Source organism: Coloeus monedula, assembly GCF_965178545.1.
Source record: "Coloeus monedula genome assembly, chromosome: 6".
Taxonomy (NCBI): domain Eukaryota; kingdom Metazoa; phylum Chordata; class Aves; order Passeriformes; family Corvidae; genus Coloeus; species Coloeus monedula.
The window spans coordinates 3,508,769-3,527,234 of record NC_138786.1 but is presented as its reverse complement, the minus strand read 5'-3'; the positions used below and the strand labels follow the sequence as shown (position 1 = coordinate 3,527,234).

Genomic DNA, 18,466 nt, shown 5'->3' with positions numbered 1-18,466 from the left:
TTTGTGCCTACCCACTCTTAAGTACCTCACTGGTCACATATCCCTTGAATCTATTTCAGTCTGCAAAAACACATTTACAAGTATGAAAGCTCTATTTTATTACATGTAAACCCTTCAAATACAAAGACTTAATAGAGATTTTCACAGCATAAGCAATAAAATTACAATGTAATCGTTATATTAAGTTTTTCAACATGAACATTCATCTTAATTTTCAAAATTGTCTTTTGTTATCAGCAAAGTGAAGCAAAGGGTACCAACATCATTTTAAAATTTTGCCCTAAAAACTTACCTTTAAAAAAAATATATATTTGTGTCATCTCCTCACATAAAATTTTAAATAGTTTCAGCTCAACCTACTCAAACTATACATACACAGACACATGGTGACTGTTCCATATACAAATCTGCTGTATCTTATGCAAGGTAAGTTTAATATTTGAAACAATAATAAAAAATAAAAACAAGCAGCTTCAGAGGAATTTGTAAAAATTAACAAAATATCCAGTTTTATTTAACTTTCAGCTCAACCATCTTCGAAATTAAGCAAAACTTTACACAGAATGAACATTTTTCTCCTTTGCCAGATGAAAAAGTTTGTATTGCTTGGTCCAGTCAATTACGTTGGGTTTGAACATACCAAAGCAACCGCACTGGAAAAAGTCTGCAAGATTCTGGAAGCATCCAAGGCTGAAAAAAAGAGAAAAATATGCATTAATAAACCTAAAATAAGAAGACTGCAAGCATGAAAAATACCAGTTCACCATGAGAGAGTACTTAAGATATTAACCTGTCAAGGGAGACAGCTCAGGGAAAAGAAACAGAGGAGCTCTCAACTGAGCATTATTCCTTTGCTGAACTTTTACAACATGTTTTACATTAACAATTGAGAGCTGAACTCAAGTATTTACAAGTTAGTAACATCTCATCTGTTAGTATACCTGAGGAAACAGAGAAACCTTGGTGCCAATTTCTCTATTAATAGAGCTAAATATTGCGAGAGAAGTCAGAAAGGGGTCGGTTCATACCTAATTCTCTTTCTGATCAGACACAGAGACTGATGAACAAATTAAAGGACAGCACTCCCTCGCACCCAGAATAGTGTTTTTGCATTTACGAAGCAGTGAAGCAAATCAGTACTGAAGAGATAACATGCTTAAAACACTCTGTTCATTACTACCCACTTGTATGGAGTCCTCCTGAGTGAAACAGGATGCTTAGACGATTTTCTCTGTACCAGGAGATTCATTCTTTCATGTGAGGTCAATCCCAGAAACACAATCTGATTGGAAGAAAAATGTAAGTAACGGTTACAACACGAACATCACAAATTAAACTTCTGGGGAGACTAGAAGATACTAATGAGAAGGAAGCAGGGTGGAAGAGGTTGGCCATATCTAACAAATAAGTAACCACTGCTATAACTGATGACTGAAAAGTCTGTATTTAAATTGGGCTAAAACAGAACCCAGCAAGCTCTAACACCAGCTTCCAGAGGAGGCAAGCTTAACTGGGATATCTGTGAAGACTCTAATTAAGATTCACAGATGTCTGCAGAAGTATAAGATCTATCACAGTTTTTTTGTCTATATTCTACCACAGAATATGGTAAAATGGTAGAAAAGAAAAAAGGTAAAAGAAAATGGTAGAAAAAGATCCCTTGATCCACAATGACACTAAATGCCATAAAGCAGCACATTTTCAAATGACTGTGTACGAAACACAGCAGTTAAACTGTAAATATCCTCCCTATCTTTTTCCAGCATGACATCCCAGCGTCTTGGACACTGCAAAAATCTAGCAGTACCTGTTTAAAATTGGGGAGCTTTTTGGTTTTTCTTTTTTTTTTTTTTATTAAAAAGATGTAAAACAAGTCCTTAGCTCAGTATGTTTAACCCATATTTCAAAGACACCTCTTTCCTACGAGCTGCTAAACAAGCTGTTTCACAGATGTTTTAAGACAGCTCTTCTCAATTTTGTTTGCATAGCCAAGCTTTTCTCTGAGAAAAACATAAACAAGAGATTTGACAGTCCTCAACAAGATAAAATCCAGGTCATGTATTTTTACTGTAGCAGTGGGATTTAATACAGTCTAATAACACATGCCTGAGCTCTGCCACAGAATTTTCAACTCAGGAATAATTGTGTTACTGAGCTCTTGGGCAGTTTTGGGGGCACTAATACCAGTTCTATGAGTCAAATAAATTTCTTGTCTTTAAATACAACTTTTTAAAGGTTTGGAATTTTTGATGAGTAGTAAACCCAGAACTCAGTTATAGGAATGATTTGCAGGCTGTGATTCTACTTCCAACAGGGGAATGCTGAGTGCACAAGAATCTGTGAAACTTCAAGGTCTGCCCTGAGATTTAAGAGAAGCACCTTACTGTGACAGTAATCAGGGACAGCAGGCACAGAGTTTTTATGGGAGCAAATCATTCAGGGAAAAGCTTTAATGTGACAAGAAGCATAAACTGAAGGAAAATATTACCTGATAAAGCTGAACAGTGAGCCACAAGGAGGCCCATAGGGTATGGAAACAGGCTACTGAGAAGATGTAGGAAACCCATGGAGAGCAGGACACGGTCTGGGTGAAGTATGTCCACGCTCCATCTTGATGGTAGCTTGCTGCACAGTGGTTAGACCAATCTGACAAGACACACAATCAGTTAATTATAGTTTTAAGCCATTCAGAGCTGAGCAAAGATTATTTGCATGAAATGAATATTAGACAGCAACATCCTCTAGAAATACCACATTTCACCTACCCTGTTGTCACCCCAAAGCACCCACATAGATATGTGACTGCTTGCTATTCTGGCTGCATAATCTTTACACTCTGTGCTCATGATCCACAGAAAAACATACTTGTTTTAAAGGGTTGGTGCTATGGTAATTCATCCTCAGGAACTACATTGTAAGGGCCTTCCTCTCCTTTCCAATAAATTTTTTTAATTTTTCAAAGTATCAGTTCAGATTTATTAAGGAGATATTATGCTTTTTTCTCTTCAAAATTAAACTACTTTAAAAACAAAAAGAAATATTTGCATTTAGTAGAGATAGTTCCAAATTTTAAAAAAATCAATAAAGCTTTTGCAATAATGTATTTACAAACTTATTTTCTGTTACAGCAAAGGGCATCCAGATTAGAACCTGTCACCTGACCTTCCTCCACATGGCTTCCCTATTTCCTTTCTAACAAAAATGCTTCCTGGTATTTCATTTTCCAATGGACATCCCACTACAGCAGCATCTTTGCTCTTGCTCAACACAAACGGAATCAGGTATTTGACGAAAGATACAGATGCATTTTCACTTAAGCTACACAATAACATCACTGCTGAAAGAAGGTATCGCTTTCAGGGTACACTTGCTGGAAACGAAATGCTAAAAAATAAAGACCACACAGAGATGGATTTGAAAGATAAATTAAACTAAATTAATGGATACATACACTGAAGAGTTCCATAAAGCAGCCAGACACCAGTCATTGTTAGGAAAGACAGGAACAGCAGGTAGTAATAATGGTTCCCAATGCCTGAAATTGAGGCAAGGAAAAAAATTTTTAAAAGTTGGACATTTTAAAATTCAGCACTACTTGCATTTCCACTGAAGTTAACAGGAATAAAAAGAGTCAAAACCATTTCTTATTTTAACCTATGCCATCCACAGGAGAGTGTGACAAGGCTGATCTCTCTCTCAACTTTCTCCTGTAAGCCACCCCAATTCATATAATAGAATTAGTTCTGATAAAGTCAGCCAGGATTTGTCTCTCCTTCAGAGCATGCCTTCAGCTGTTTTAGTCTGATGAGGACTAATTAAGCAACTACAACTCCCTCCCACACATAATAAAATTGTCTCATATGACTGAGAAGTCTAAGCTGTTCAATTTGTCTGACCTTGTGTGCTTCATACACATAAAAAGCCCCAGACCTCTGTCAGAAAAATTGTTACATGAAGATATGGGTTTTTTTAAATTACAGTCATATTGCTCAAAGCTTTGAGAAAATGCATCAGAAGGATGCCTGGCACCTTCTAAATAGCAAACTAATAGAATTTAACATTAGGAGAAAAGCTATTGGCAAAAAAAAAAGTGAAAAATATATTATTACAGATGTAAAGCTGTCACCTTCCTGTCTTAAGCTGGAAGCTCATCCCCAGTAATGAGCCAGAAAGGAAGGCAGAGAGCAAGAGGGAAGAACACAAGACCATGAAAACGCCCTTCGGGGTTATCTCAGTGGTACAGCTGCTCCACTGAGAACCGTCCCTAACAGTGACAAGAGGCAATGGAAGTTCAGGAGGACACACGAGTCCAGCCACTTCCTGGAGTTCATTCTCCTCATCCATAGCTACTGCATTAAAATGTCAGAGTGTGCACACTTGTCTGGTTCTTTTAGTATCTACTCTTGGACACATTGTCCAAAAAAGTTTTTCTAATCCCCTTCTGAACCTGCTGACACTGCCTGTCTCTGCAAACCCTTACGGCAGTAAGCTCCAAAATTTCACTGCCTGCCATGTGGAGACATTTTTTTCTTTAACGATTTTAAATCCTTAGTTCTACTATGATGTGCTTGGCTAGTAACAGTTCTGCATTCACTTTAGCCACCATCTTAATAATTTTTTTCTTTCCTTTTTCAAAGTCTCAATCATAGCCCCTGTTCCTTCTCTCTCCAAAGAAAGGGTTCCAGATTTTGTGGTCTCTATTCTTAGGGTGACCTCTCCCTGAATAATTTTATTTGCTTTTCTCTCTTCCATCTAATTTCCCTCTGGCACCTATCAGAGCCCTTCAGTATCAACTGGATATTCTTGCATCATGTGTGCTCTCTCTTTAAGGGGATAAATGTTATCTCTGTGACTTGTAAAATACATAGCATTTTCAAATTTGATAAGACACATACTCTTACCTATGCAATGTCCAGTCCACAGAGAATGCTGATCATATCTGGCTACACATGCCTGGCAAGCAAGGCAATGCACAGATCTCAAAGGCTTCCTTACCTAGGTGAGGATGAAGGAAAAGAATGCACTCAGAGCAGAAGCACCTACTTTGCTCAAAGCCTTCATCTCAAAGGCTTCATCTTACAGTTACCACCACATTTTGCATAATTACTGTGTCATAGACCTCACAACACAGAACATAGATGAGAACCACCTACCTTAATTAAAAAAAAAAAAAAAAAAAAGAGATGGAATTTTAAAAAATTAAGATTAAATTAAATGTTTTAAATTAATTTAATTTAAATCAATTTTCAAAATAAAGTCCAAGGATCTCAAAGCATCTCTTGTCACCATAAAAGAAATAAAGAAATCTAAACAATATAGAACAAACTACTTGTGTAACACTTTAATGACAAGCAGTGAGGAAAAAAGGGGTTTTTACAGCAGTATTTAGTAAAAGGCAGGTTCACAAAGAAAAAAATACAAAAGCCCCACTTACAAGACATGATGTGCAAAATGTTCTGAAGTCCAAGCAACCAGCTTCTGCAAGAGCTACAATATTCTGAAAGACAAAGTATTTTGTGCTTGCATTTGGGTCACATTTCCATAGGTGCTATGAAGATTTCCACATTAGGCCTTTTGCAGTTTTTAAGTATTTTAGTATTTGTAAGTATTTTAGGTGTCAAGCATGAACAGGAATAAGAACTTGCTATTTAAAGAGATCCACAAGGAAAACCAAACCAGTAAAGACTAATGCAGCTTCACCCACACAAGATTACTCAGAAAAGTATTTCCGTGTTGTCAAAATAATGCAAATTAAATATTCCTTAAAATGAGATGGCACCTCTCTATAAATAGTCAGCCAGACTTCAGGGAGATGACATCTGCTCCTTTACAAGGATACAATGTTTATGAGTCCTGTGCCAATAAGTTAAAACTGCTGTTTATACTCCCTGGCAAGCTAATGAAATACCACCTCAATGAGAGCCATGAGATCACAAACAAAATGTTTTCCTGAACCTGTAGGTTGGGGAGACCAAACACTAAAATCTCTAATGATTGGCTGCCCATGATTTCTTTTGGCCACTATAAAACAGTTAGGAAATAGAAGGTTAGTTGCATGATGTTCAAGCACAAAAACCAAATCATTATACACACCCTCAAAGCACATTACAAACTTCAGATAATTACTAGCATTGATATAAAGGAAAGCCATGTGACTATTTCTTTCTAACCAGAGACAACTGGAGCAGAAACCATACGAAACTTCCATTTTTTAAGTGAAGTTTTATGTGAATTCATATCACAGGTAACAGGTGGGTCTGTACAACGTTTGGCCAAAGCTCACACTTCAGTGAGAAGATAGAGGCAAAGAAATTATAGCAGGATGAGGAAGATAAGGAAACAAACAGTAGAAGAAGAAATTCTCCAAGATCTGTGTTGTTCAATGACATTGCTAAAAACTCTTTAAGGAAGAATATTTCACTGCTTTCAAGTTTAACAAAGCTGCACATGATGACAAACAAATCAACCAGAAGCACATACATGCTGTACCAGGTCAGCCCTTCCATTTGTTGTTACAAAACCACCTACCTCTTTTCTTTCTTCTTCTGAAGTCTTTATATATCCAGGATCAGTACTCCAGGTTTTATAGAAATAATAGAGAAGACCCATCATGCTGAACACAACAGTGATTTTAACAATTACATTTGTGGTATGTGATAGTCAGGTTAAGGACTATATTCCTATAACTCATATCACCACTATTTGTCAAACAAGCAAAATATTCTAAAATTAGTTCATACTACTTTACAAGCAACACAGAAAAAAAAAAAAATTATTTTCACTTTTATAGTGGGATCCTCTCCTTCCTTCCAAGGCCATCTTATCAGAGAAGTGGAATATTCTGTCTAGTTTGAGTGCTGGAGAAGACTCTTACAACTGTATAAACCTGCATCACAATATGGCTCCCTGTCACCCTCCTTAAAAGCCCTCCAGACTTCTGCCTTTGAATATTTCACAGATATAAAACAAATTTGATTTCTTTTTTCCCTCAGACACTTTTCTATTTTAAACAATACCAGTCAGACATGCAGAGCTACAAAGCTTCAGACAGCTGTGAGATTTGTTTGGCTGCTGCACCCACCCCTAAGTGAAACAGGCTCTTAGTCAGTCTTACCTTGTCCCATTCATTTCAGCCAAAAGCAACTAAATATACTCATTCAGAAAAAATGTAACTGAAAGCCACCCTGAAACTATTTTTGTCACTCTAAAAAGCCCAAGCACAGACTCCTAAACAACTCTGAAGGTAATGGGACATTAAGAACATAGCTTTTACACCATGAACTAAAACCATCTGTGTATCAGATGAGTGGGGAAGAAAAACATGTCAAGATTAACTGTCTCTATACAGCAACAGAGGAATGTGAAGTGGGACAAGTTTCACACTAACTAAATTCATGCATCAAATTTGAGAGCTCAGGCTGCTAAAGAACAGTCCTTGATGCCACCAAGGAGCAGGCAGAGAGCTCAAACCTGGATTGCATCTCCAGTGACCCCTCAGTCACTCCATGAACTCCAGTGCAAATAATTTTTAAAAATCCAGGATGGCAACCTCAAAGTTGTTTTGTCTTACAAACTAACAACACTGCCAACAGTTCTATTTAAAATCAAGATGATACCTTATGAAATATTGGCACAAATGCCAGCTGTGTTTGTTACAATGCAGTTGCAGAGTGCACAGAAGTCAAAATGATGATGTGTTTTTTGTGGATACCACTGGTCTCTTTGCGCTGCTATTGGCTTTCTGGAGCTAAGAAAAATACATACTTAGAATGGCTGGATTTTCATTCAGTCCAGAGGAAGTTTGACAGACAAATACAGGTAACTAAAATCCTGAAAACTTTTAAAACATTCAGATCTGTGACCAGCTCCAGAAGGAAAACACATTCATGAGAAAAAAGGGTTGGACAGTGAAATGGAAACCTATCCACTGGCCCATCTCACTAAGCTATGGTTAGGCCTTCAAGAATATCGCTATGATCACTATCTTCAGCAAAGTATCTGACTCAAATCCCTACCAGGGGAAATCTTTTTCTCCTTTTAATTTAGATGACACCAACAAAACAAACCTTAAAGCTTCACAACAATTGAATAACACCATTTCCATTTATTAAAGCATATGTGTGAATCCCCAGCAGGAATATATTTGATCAGTTCATCAAAGTTAATCCTGATAATTCTATTAAGGACATCTTAATTGGGAACAGTACAAGAGAAAATGTCCTTTAAAGGCTAAATTTAAAATTAATTAAAACTGTGTAGCAAAGTGTATATTCTAGCTGGTTTAGTACAAAATTATTTGCAGTTCTAAGTATCTTCCTAAAGGCTTTTTCACACAACTTTATCAATAAACAGATGCCGACTGTGTAACAAAAGAGCAGGGCACTGCAAAGAGAGCAGAAACTACTAAATTTTGTACTCACCAGTGAAAAGGCTCTTCAAAGAAAGCAAATGTCAAATAGAAATGAAACCACTGTATACTAAGGAGCCAGTGTAACCTGTGAATAAAGACAGGAGACCGGACAGCCTACTTTGCAGGAGCACAAAGAAACTTCTTCCTTTTTTTTGGGAGGTGGAGGATGTTGTTTTTAAAGGCAGGAGCACAAATGTCACTAACTGTCAAATGCTTATCATTTTAGAAAGAAGAGATGCTTTCAAAATTATTATTAAGATATGTGTTACCCAGTTATACCACGTGCCAAAATACATCACTGTACAGCAGCCTCAGTGAAGAAGATTAGAGTGACGTGGAGATGCTAACAGAAACCATTAGTTTTATAATAAACGTCTTCATTCTGATATTCCAGTAATATATGAAATAGTTCAGGTTATAAAGAAGACAAAATCTGCTATAGACAAAAGAAGGTAAAGATTTTTAGTGTGTGTATAACTTTAAAGTCACTTTGCCCCTTCCCAATGGGATTAAACCAATCTTACCAGACATTAACAGACACATGGAATTATCTGGAACTGCTCATCACTACTTGCATGACCAGGTTTAGCTTTACAAGAAACTCTAAGGAGAGTTCTATTGCATTTCTTGAGTATAAAGGATATCAGGCAGGAACCAGAAAAACCAGGTCATGGACATCCAAAAAACTGAACTTAGCAGAAATGCTGTGGGAAGATACCTCAGATTCTTGAGTCCCACGAGTTGCCTGAAAGAACATTAAAAGAAAAAAATATTTTTCAAAATATATTCGAAACATAGATCATGGAATATAAATCATCTGGTTTGTTACTGTAAAAACTTCATGCACACAGTTTATTTCAAGTCTCTCAAAGCAATCAAGAACTGTCACCCAAAAGCATTCTTTATCCATATATAGAGGGGATAAACAATGCAAAATAAAACTGAAGAGTGCTCTGTTCCAGCACAGTATTATATATGAGAAGTGCGGTAGGACTGGGTGAAAAGTCCAATCTCTGTCTCTTTGCACACAGATAGCATTGCCATATCAGTGACCACTGACTGGGGCAGGAAAAGTAAGAAACAGCTCAGGATAACACTGGGAAGTCTAGGGAGCAGAAGGAGAGGGGATGGCTCATTAAAACTCATTTTGTGACAGAATAGAGCAGGAAAACATTGTGATAAAGCACATTTCTGAGCAGATACCTCACTGTCTACCAGATGTAGATGACCAATACTGCTCTTTGACATTAAAATTAGCTAACAGACTGGGTCACCAGTTTTTTCCAAATCTTTCAGTGACAAGAAATTATTATTGTGTATACTTAAATACATTCCATTTCTATGGTCATTCATTCTAAAAAGTACATATATTTAAATTCTTCACAGACCATGCAACCATTTCTCAAGAGGTATCTTTTATATTAAATGAAACGAAACTCTGAAAAGAATTATGCATCAGATACTTTTTAAAGTGTGTTTGACAAGTAAGTACATAAACAGAGAGAAAAAGCCACAAACCTCACAAACAGAGACATCCCAAATAGCAGGCTGAGAAGCAAACCTCCTTTTAAAAGCCAAGAATCAGAACTTAAGTTCATGACGTATCCAATGGCCCACATGAATGTCAAGGAAGATGACAACATCAGGAAGAGCTGTTAAAATTATTATTGTTAAAATACAACAAAATACTCAAGCAGGTCTTACTTTAAAGTATTCAGTTCACGTAATAACAAATGCTGAAAGACTCAATATAAGACAAGGCAACACATCAGTACATCAAAAGCAGGGGTGATGTATGACACAAAACCCCCCACCCAAACCACTCCTAGGTGCTTTTAAAGAATTCTATTTTGTGCACCCAGTTTCAGAAATTACTCTTGTTGGAGTTAATTTGCATGTCATTCTAAACAGAGCATGCTCTAGTTTTATTTTCATTAGTTATTACCCGGGAAATTACCTCATATTTCTCTACTATTTTCAGTAACCTGTTACTTCTCCTGTTTCTCATTCTTTCTTCCTCTTGTATCATATAAACCATGAAGTTATTCTGACTTTGATAAGCAAGGTCAAGCGGTGTCTCTCCCTTTAAGAACAAAGAGGGTTATTTATTTGTTTATTTATTTATGTACTTAACACATAAACAATCTCACTTTTAAGAGAAGCAAGAAATGAATATAGTTAAAACAAGACTAACCGGGCAGTTGCTTCCCAGCCCCACCTCCCCCACTATTTTTTAAGGCAATGTAAGCTAAATTCAGAGTGCCAACATGCTTAAATCGGAGCTTTGTAGTTCAGAAAGCTGACGCTTGTAAACAGATTGAATCTATTTATCTGTTGGACTGCCTCCAATAACATATCTATATAGCCATGGGAATCAATACTTTCAACATTTATACTTCTCACTATCAGTTTCTACAAATATTAAGATGAAGCCTTTAATATGTGATATGTACAACAGGCATTGCCAAACACCAGCTTTGACAGAAGGACATCCACCTAATTTGAAGTCTTTATGAATCTGACTGGACACTAAGAAATGTATTTTTTAAAATCTGCCCAAGTCCTCATGACAACATTTTTAAGTAGGAAATAGCCAAATTAAGAAATGAAAAAGAAATGAAACAAGGCCCCATGAAAATGAAACAAAAAAAGGTGAGGGAGGCAGAATCTGCAAAGGACACAATTACTGTTGAGTGAACCTTTACATTCATACCAGAGAACCTTTACATTCATACTTAGAGCCACACCTCAAGAAAGGTGCTACCTCCTTTTGGGAAAGACTAAGAACACTTGCCCCCTGTTATAATTTACATCCAACATGGAGAGGACTGAGATTTTTCTTTACATTCATTTTACACATTCATGCCACATGGGATGAAATATCACAAAGGAAAACATACCTTGACATTTTTTATGTCCAGGCTAGCACCAGCCTCCAGCAACAGATCCACTGCACTAGTATTTCCTGAGGCTATTGCCCAATGAAGTGCAGTATTCTTTTGAACATTGTCTACAGCATTGAGAGAGGGGTTAAACTTTAAGAGAAACCTCATGGGTTCTGGTCTAGATGAAAATAAAGTATAAGAGTTAACAAACGGAAGATAATCTGGACTGGAAATGAAACTTTTGAACACTTTATAAAACAACAGCTCCCATCTGTGAAACAACAGCAAGTATATAATGCCTTCTCAGAACAAGCTCATCAATGACAGATCCACATTTAGAATTCCAGACCTGCCCTGGAAGTTTTTCTCCAGACTATGTTACTTCACCATTTTAGCAACTATAAGGTACATAACACAAATTATATCTTCTACAACACCATGTGTAGCTTCTGTCTCCCCATTTTATTTGTTCTAAATGCATTTCACTGCATCCATACTCATTTATTTTCATTTTGCAGAAAATACAATAAGGCTGCAGATGATTCAACCACAAACCTAAACCTCTTCTAGAAATTCTTTTCACTTTCTTTGCTATATCCAATGATCCATTCCCAACTCCTGATCTCTGAAATACTGCGTATTTTAGTACAAATGGAAGGGAAAGGAATGTCAGTTAAAAAAAAAATAGTAAGGAAAAATTCCCCTCACTGCTTCTTGAGTACAGTACAATAGACTCTTCTTCAGTTATTTTCTACTTACCCAATGGCTTTTTGTGCTGTTAACATTAAAGGTGTTTGTCCATTGAAGTCTGTTGTATCTACGTTCTAAGAACAAGATAACAAGCGATTACCAGCAATTTCAGGGAACAATGAAATTCGGGGCTGTACAACTGGCTTAGCTTCACTAATCAACAGAAAATGGACAGAAACCAAATTATACCAGCCAAGAAGCCAACACTCATTTAAAATTTCTTCCTCCTTCTACAAGTCTTGTATGTCATTCCTTTCAAAATATTGTGAGTTTCCATTTAAGGAAATTTTTAAGGGAGAGACTCCACTAAGGATATTTTTAAGTGAATCATGTGAACCATATTTCTTGTCCTCTTTTACAAAGAAATACTATAAATAAGAAAGACCTTGTAAAACAATGCTAACCATCTTCCTTGTGTAAATAGATGTACTTCACAGATGTACAGAAAGTACACAAAACATGCTTATTAAAACAACAAAGAAGGATTATGTATCTCAAGACATTAGTTAGATATCTAACCTAAATTTTCTTCCTTCCTTTTTCTTACCTAATTTTCTTCCTTCTTCACAACAAAGTTTCCTTGTTCCCTGCCTCCATCCATCCTTACATTAGAGCAGATTTACCAAAAAGAATTAATCACTTTGATTTTTTTAGTAGATGATAGGTGGCCAACAACTTTATTAAGCCTGTGATATACACCACTATACCTACATTCCAGAAGTCAGTTACTCTCCCTAAAGAGAATTTTATGAGAAAGAAAATAAACTTAACAAATTTTTAAAGCCTAAGACTAGATTGTTTCTCAGAATCAGCCTAGATCATACAAGAATTCTCCTGTCATTTTTATTAGCAAATTGTTACACTTGTCATTAATTCTGCTCATTTCAAATATAAGCTAAGAGACCTCAACTACCATGGATACATTACAAAATTAAACACAGAAATTTCTAATGAAAATTCAGACCTGGTCTGATCATTCATTCTGCATTCTTCAATTGATGGACAACCGCATAATTATTAATTACAAAACTGCAATCAAATCATAAATACTTCATGCTGTCTATAGATCATATATTGCTTTTTGTTCCCAGGTTTAAAAGCCACTGGTTATTTCACAGCACCACAAATCTGCACAGCCTTAACAACACTCCTAAATACACTGAAATGTAGGTGAGTCTGGATGTGGGGGATGACAGGAAGAGGGAAGAGTATAAGAAAAAAATAATATATACAAATATAAAAATATCTAAGTTTGTCTGTACTTACAGCACAGAAGAATAGGTATAAAAGAACTGCTTTTCATCTAGGAAAAAAACCCAGTTAATTCTGAAATGTCTCCTACACACAGGCAGCTACTCATAAGCAGAAAACATTTTGGGCATCAGCAACATACCTGGCCTTTTGATATGAGGTAGGCTATGATGGACATGTGTTGGAACAGCACCGCTAAATGAATGCTACTGAATCCTTCCCCATCAATAAGACTGGGATCCGCTCCACATTTCAACAATAACATGACCATGGGAAGGTGTCCTTGTCTATAACGATATGTGAAATGAAACTATAGAGATGATTTTAAAAATTGGTATTTTATTGAAAGCATTGCCCTTAGAGTTCTCCTAGAGACCGCACAAAAAACAGTTTTCTCTCAGATTCTCATGGCTTTTTCAGCAAATCATATTCAATATATACCTTAATGATTGAGCCTAGGGCAAAGTGTTCATTTAGAATACAGAGGTTATTCTACAGTAATTTCTCCTCTGAGCAGTCAGCCAAGTCTCTGACTCTGGCAAAAGACTGATGGTCCAGAAGGAAGCACTGATCTTCCAATGGGAGAATTTGCACTGGGACAAGTTTTCCCAGAAGAATTATTTCAGCATATGTTTTCTGCAGCCAAGCACTGCTTTGTTCTGCGGATCTCAGGAAACGCTACCACAGCTGTCAATACCGACAGATTTGCAAGTAGCGGTTGCAAGCAGCATTACCTAATGGCCCAGTGCAGGGGCGTAGAATTCAAATCTCCACCGAGCTGATCCACTACCGCACCTTTGGAAATGTAGTAGCTGTGTAATAGCAACACAGGAAGGTCAGGAACAGGCACAATAAAATAGCAAAACATGATACGAATGGTAACACAGCTAAAGGAGTAAATGACTCCTAATAAAAAATTCACTAGAGAAGCAAACGGACAGAAGTGCTTTTGCAGTAAATGACACTGTTTCAAGAAAATGCTGAAGAAACAATACAGTCTTTAGCAAGGTACTTCTAAGATCAGCTTTCACCTTTGTTAAAAAAACCCACGAAAATAAAATTATTTCATGCAATACATGATTTCACATCTGAAGAAACCGCACTGTCTTTACATTCCAGTGACATCGACGCAAAGCTAAGCGCATCAAAATTTGAATTCTACCCTTTTCTTCTCAGGCACCGGCTTCCTTTTCCAGTACAAAAGCAACAAAGTGATTATAGGTAACAGTGGCAGAATACGCTCTGTTACTGTCACAGGGACTCCCGGCTTACTTCACCAGCTCCTGTCTGTTGTTTATTGCTGCCCAGTGAAGAAGAGTCACATTTTCTTTGTCTGGCTGGCGAACATCGTATCCTGCTTCTACCAATTCTTTGCATCGCTCTAGCATTCCATACCTTAAATGAGGGGAAAAAAAAAACAAATCAATTTACTTATCATCTCTTCAGTATTCTCCAGTCTGGAAACAGTTGCATCCTAGAGGAAAAACACATATGAGAAAGATCACCCAGCAGTTCCTACTTGAGCAAACTCCACACTGCATTCAATGGAAGGCTTGTAAAAAGAATGAGGCTGTGCCTTGATGAGAAGTTTCTATTTAAAGAAAGCTGCTTGGAATGCTTTTATTCACAATAGCAACTGTAAGTGACTTCTCTTCTTCCACTACTGGGAGAAAACGAAACTGAAAACGTTTCCTTTGTAAAATATCCAGCCTGGCTCACATGTGAGGACACTCCCATCCATTGCAACACTTTGCACCCTCAGAATATGTACTTACTGTGTAGCCTTGACAATATCACAGCTGCTGGGGTCTTCAGCAACGGGATATGGGCCTGGGAGACCTTGCTCTCCACGGGCGCTCTGCCTGTTGTGCATATGGGGTCGATGAGGCCCGTGGCAATGGCTTGTACACTGTCAGTTAACAAAACAATTATTAACCGCTGGTATTTATCGGCTGCACACCACACACACCGCCCTCTTTACCAGAAGCACTCACTGTGTGTGTCAGCTTCTGTCAATACAAACGAAGAGGTTAATTCAAAGCACAGGTAAAACCACCTGGCAAGAGACTAATCCTTTTATTTGCGGACGACAGCAGAGATGTGGCCAAGGTGCATCATAACGACAAATGACAGAGGCCTTCAGCAGCCTGCAGAGCTGGCTCCCGACACAGCAGCCTCAGCCACAACAGCGCTGCCACACCAGAACCAACAGCTACGGCCTTGCGGAGGGTTTTAAACGCACTTGGGAGCCGCAGTGCCGCCCGTGCAGCCTGAAAGCCCATGCGAGGCAACAGACGAGGCACACGCAGGGCAGGACGCGGACGGCTCTTGCCCGGCAGCGCCCGCCAGACCCCGGCGGCACCGCGGCCCGGCCCTCGCCGCCTGCCAGGGGCCCGCGGCCGCGCTCCGCACCCCCGGCCCGGGCAGCGCCGGGTCCCAGCCCCGCTCCAGCCCCGGCACTGCCCGCGGGCTCCCCGCTCACCGCCGGGCCGCTGCCCGCCATCCCCGCGGCCCCGCAGCTTCCTGCTCCCGCTTCCTGGGCACGCCTGCGGGGCGGGGCCGGGCACTCACGGCCCGGGCGGGGCGGGACCGGGGAAGCCCAGGGGAGCCATTCCTGAGCTGCCCCGGCCGCTGCGGAGCCGCTTGGGCGGGCAGATCGGCGGCTGCCAGGCTTGTTGAGCTGTGCCTGAAATGGCTCCTTCCCTTTTACCGAGGCAGCCACAGCGAAAAACTCTCTCGTTTTTGCACAGGATCCCCCCGGCTTGTGTCAGACAAGGACCCTTTTCTGCTGGCGAAGTTTTCGGGGGGTTGTGCCTCTGCAGCTGGAAGCGGTCCCTTGGTGAAGGCTCTGGAGCACAAGTCTGATGAGGAGCGGCTGAGGGAGCTGGGGGGGCTCAGCCTGGAGAAAAGGAGGTACAAGGGGGACCTCCTGGCTCTCCACAATTCCCTGCAAGGAGTAGTGCCACCTCCTTGCTGGCACGGTTGCCACAGGAGTTCAAGGCCATTTGGGAGCGTTTCCACCCGTGGCCGAGCCCCAGTGTCCCCTCATAATGAGCGCAGGGTGAGGGAGGAGCTGCCATTTTAGGGCAGTCTGTGAGGGGCAAGTGGTCACCCCGCGAAGAAATGGGGATAACCCGGGAAAACACCCACAGGTGTCAAACACCCACAAGCTTCCCAGGTGAGGTGGGACCCTGGCAGCCCCCAGAGCGATGCCAGCTCCTCTGGCCTGAGGACAAACCCCGGCATGGGGTGACCGGAGACCGCCAGCTCTCGATGGCTCTGGGCCTGGGCAGAGCAGGGAAGGGCCTGAGGTGTCCCAGGGCTGTGGAGGACATGGGGGCCTCCTGCTCCTGGAGGAAACGTGCCATGGCTCTTGGAGAATTGGAAGTCATCACTCACAGGCCATCAGAAAAGGGGTAATTATCACCCCCCAGCTCAGCCCCCAGACCAGGGCTGACACACAGGACTCTCGCCATCCCCTCACAGCGGGGTCCTGGCTGGAAGGATCACAGCTCAGGTCAGGCCTTCAGGTAGAGGCTTGGAGAGCCATTCAAGGCACAAGAGGGTCAGCAGCCCAAATAAAAGGGAAGAAAATTGAAAGAGCAGGCACATTTATGAATCGTGCCGAAACCGGGCCAGGAGACACTTCAGAGACAGAGTCAGAGAAGTGGGTATTTGCTTTATTCCGCACGCCGGGTGTGTGGGGATCGCTCCTCCAAACACGCACACCGGTGCTCCCTACAACACAGTATTATGGGTTAAATTATGAGTATTCATCACATTCCTTGGGACAGGCATGGTTGTACAAATGATTTCTCGGGAGTCATTAATATCATTAGCATACGGGTCCCGCATGCGCTGTGTGTCCTGGTGGTCGCGCTGAGGAAGGCCTCTCCTCTTCCTCGGGGGTCTTTCTGACGAAGACCACTAGTCCTCCTCACAGTGCACTTTTCAGCTTTCTCCCTGGGCATGCGTAGTCCTTTGAGGAATGATTCAGCGGGCTCTGAGATAATCCTTGTGCCCTCAATCTTGACAAGATTAGGGCGACTTCGGTTTCTTAGGTTTTGTAATTAACATCTGCTGTCTGAACTAACATTTGCTGTCTCCCAATAGTTAACTTGTGCTTACATGAGTTAGCTATTGACTGCCCCTTCCTCATTTATGAAAAAGGATGGTTTTTTCCCAAAGCCTGTATTGGTAGGTCAGGGCAGTAGACAGAAGGTGGCGCAGGTTAGCAGCTGGCACCTGCCCACAGGGCCAGGGAAGGCACCTGGGTGCTTTCCTGTGGCTAGACTGGTTACTGCACTTTCCATCTCCATCTCGTGGCCTTGCAGGTGGCCATCAAACGCGTGGCCCGGGAGAGCGTCCTGCAGTGGTACGAGCTGGTGAGTGAGCGGGGCCACCGCGACAGAGCGGGCCGTGGCGGGCGGGGATAAGGCCGGGGCCCCGAGGGCGGGAGGCGGCGCAGGGCGGGGGGAGCGGGCGTGGGCTCAGCGTGCGAGCCGGAGCATGGCGGGCCCGGGGATGCCAAACACCGGAGGTGGGGCCATCATTTGTTTTGAGGGTAGAGAAAGATTACTTGGGGGCTACAATGAGCCCAGCACCATGGGAGCAACTCCAGCATCTCAACATTTCCCATGGGCTCCATGCCCATGGCTTACGAGGCTGCAGACCCAGCTGGTCAAAGGCCCAGCCCTGCCTCCCATTTCAGTGGAGGAAAGAGGAAGAATTTTGTCAGGGCTCAACCTGAAATGACCTTTTGCCATTTCTGATTCTTCTCCCAGCATTGGAGAGGAGCAGCATCTCTGTGCCTGCCACCCGCTGGCCCTTGGAATGCACACACGAGCCCAGCTATCACTTCAGGTGAACCCAAGTGGCCGCGTCAGTTTGACAGGGCGGCTGTTGTTTCACTGTTGCATTTCTTGGCTTGTTACAGCCCCTCCTGCCTGTACTACAGCCTGTGCTTGAAGACACAAAACTGCCATGATGCCTGGAGGAAAGGCATCAAAAGCTTGACAAAGGCTGAAGGGAACACTCTGATTACCCCTTTTCCCAAGAGGGTTCTTTAGCTGAAGTTGCTAACCAGGACCAGCCTTGACACCCCCGCATGGCTTTGTGGTGCTTTTATTTCTCGTGTGAGGAACGAGACAACTCTTAGAAAAATTAAAAT

General features: G+C 40.8%; 1 protein-coding gene across 1 annotated transcript; it reads right to left on the bottom strand.

Moving 5' to 3' along the window:
- Nucleotides 1-240: 240 nt before the first annotated feature.
- Nucleotides 241-15,799, bottom strand: ZDHHC13 (zDHHC palmitoyltransferase 13; the record flags this gene model as incomplete). The annotated part of the gene is made up of 17 exons (XM_082282763.1): nt 241-690; nt 1,185-1,282; nt 2,489-2,646; nt 3,452-3,535; nt 4,902-4,995; nt 5,435-5,497; nt 6,529-6,659; nt 9,055-9,155; nt 9,929-10,062; nt 10,368-10,493; nt 11,311-11,473; nt 12,055-12,119; nt 13,439-13,583; nt 14,031-14,108; nt 14,569-14,691; nt 15,072-15,205; nt 15,779-15,799. 17 exons carry the CDS (start codon nt 15,797-15,799, stop codon nt 555-557), a joined length of 1,854 nt encoding a protein of 617 aa, XP_082138889.1. The 3' UTR covers nt 241-554.
- Between the last annotated feature and the right edge of the window lie 2,667 nt (nt 15,800-18,466).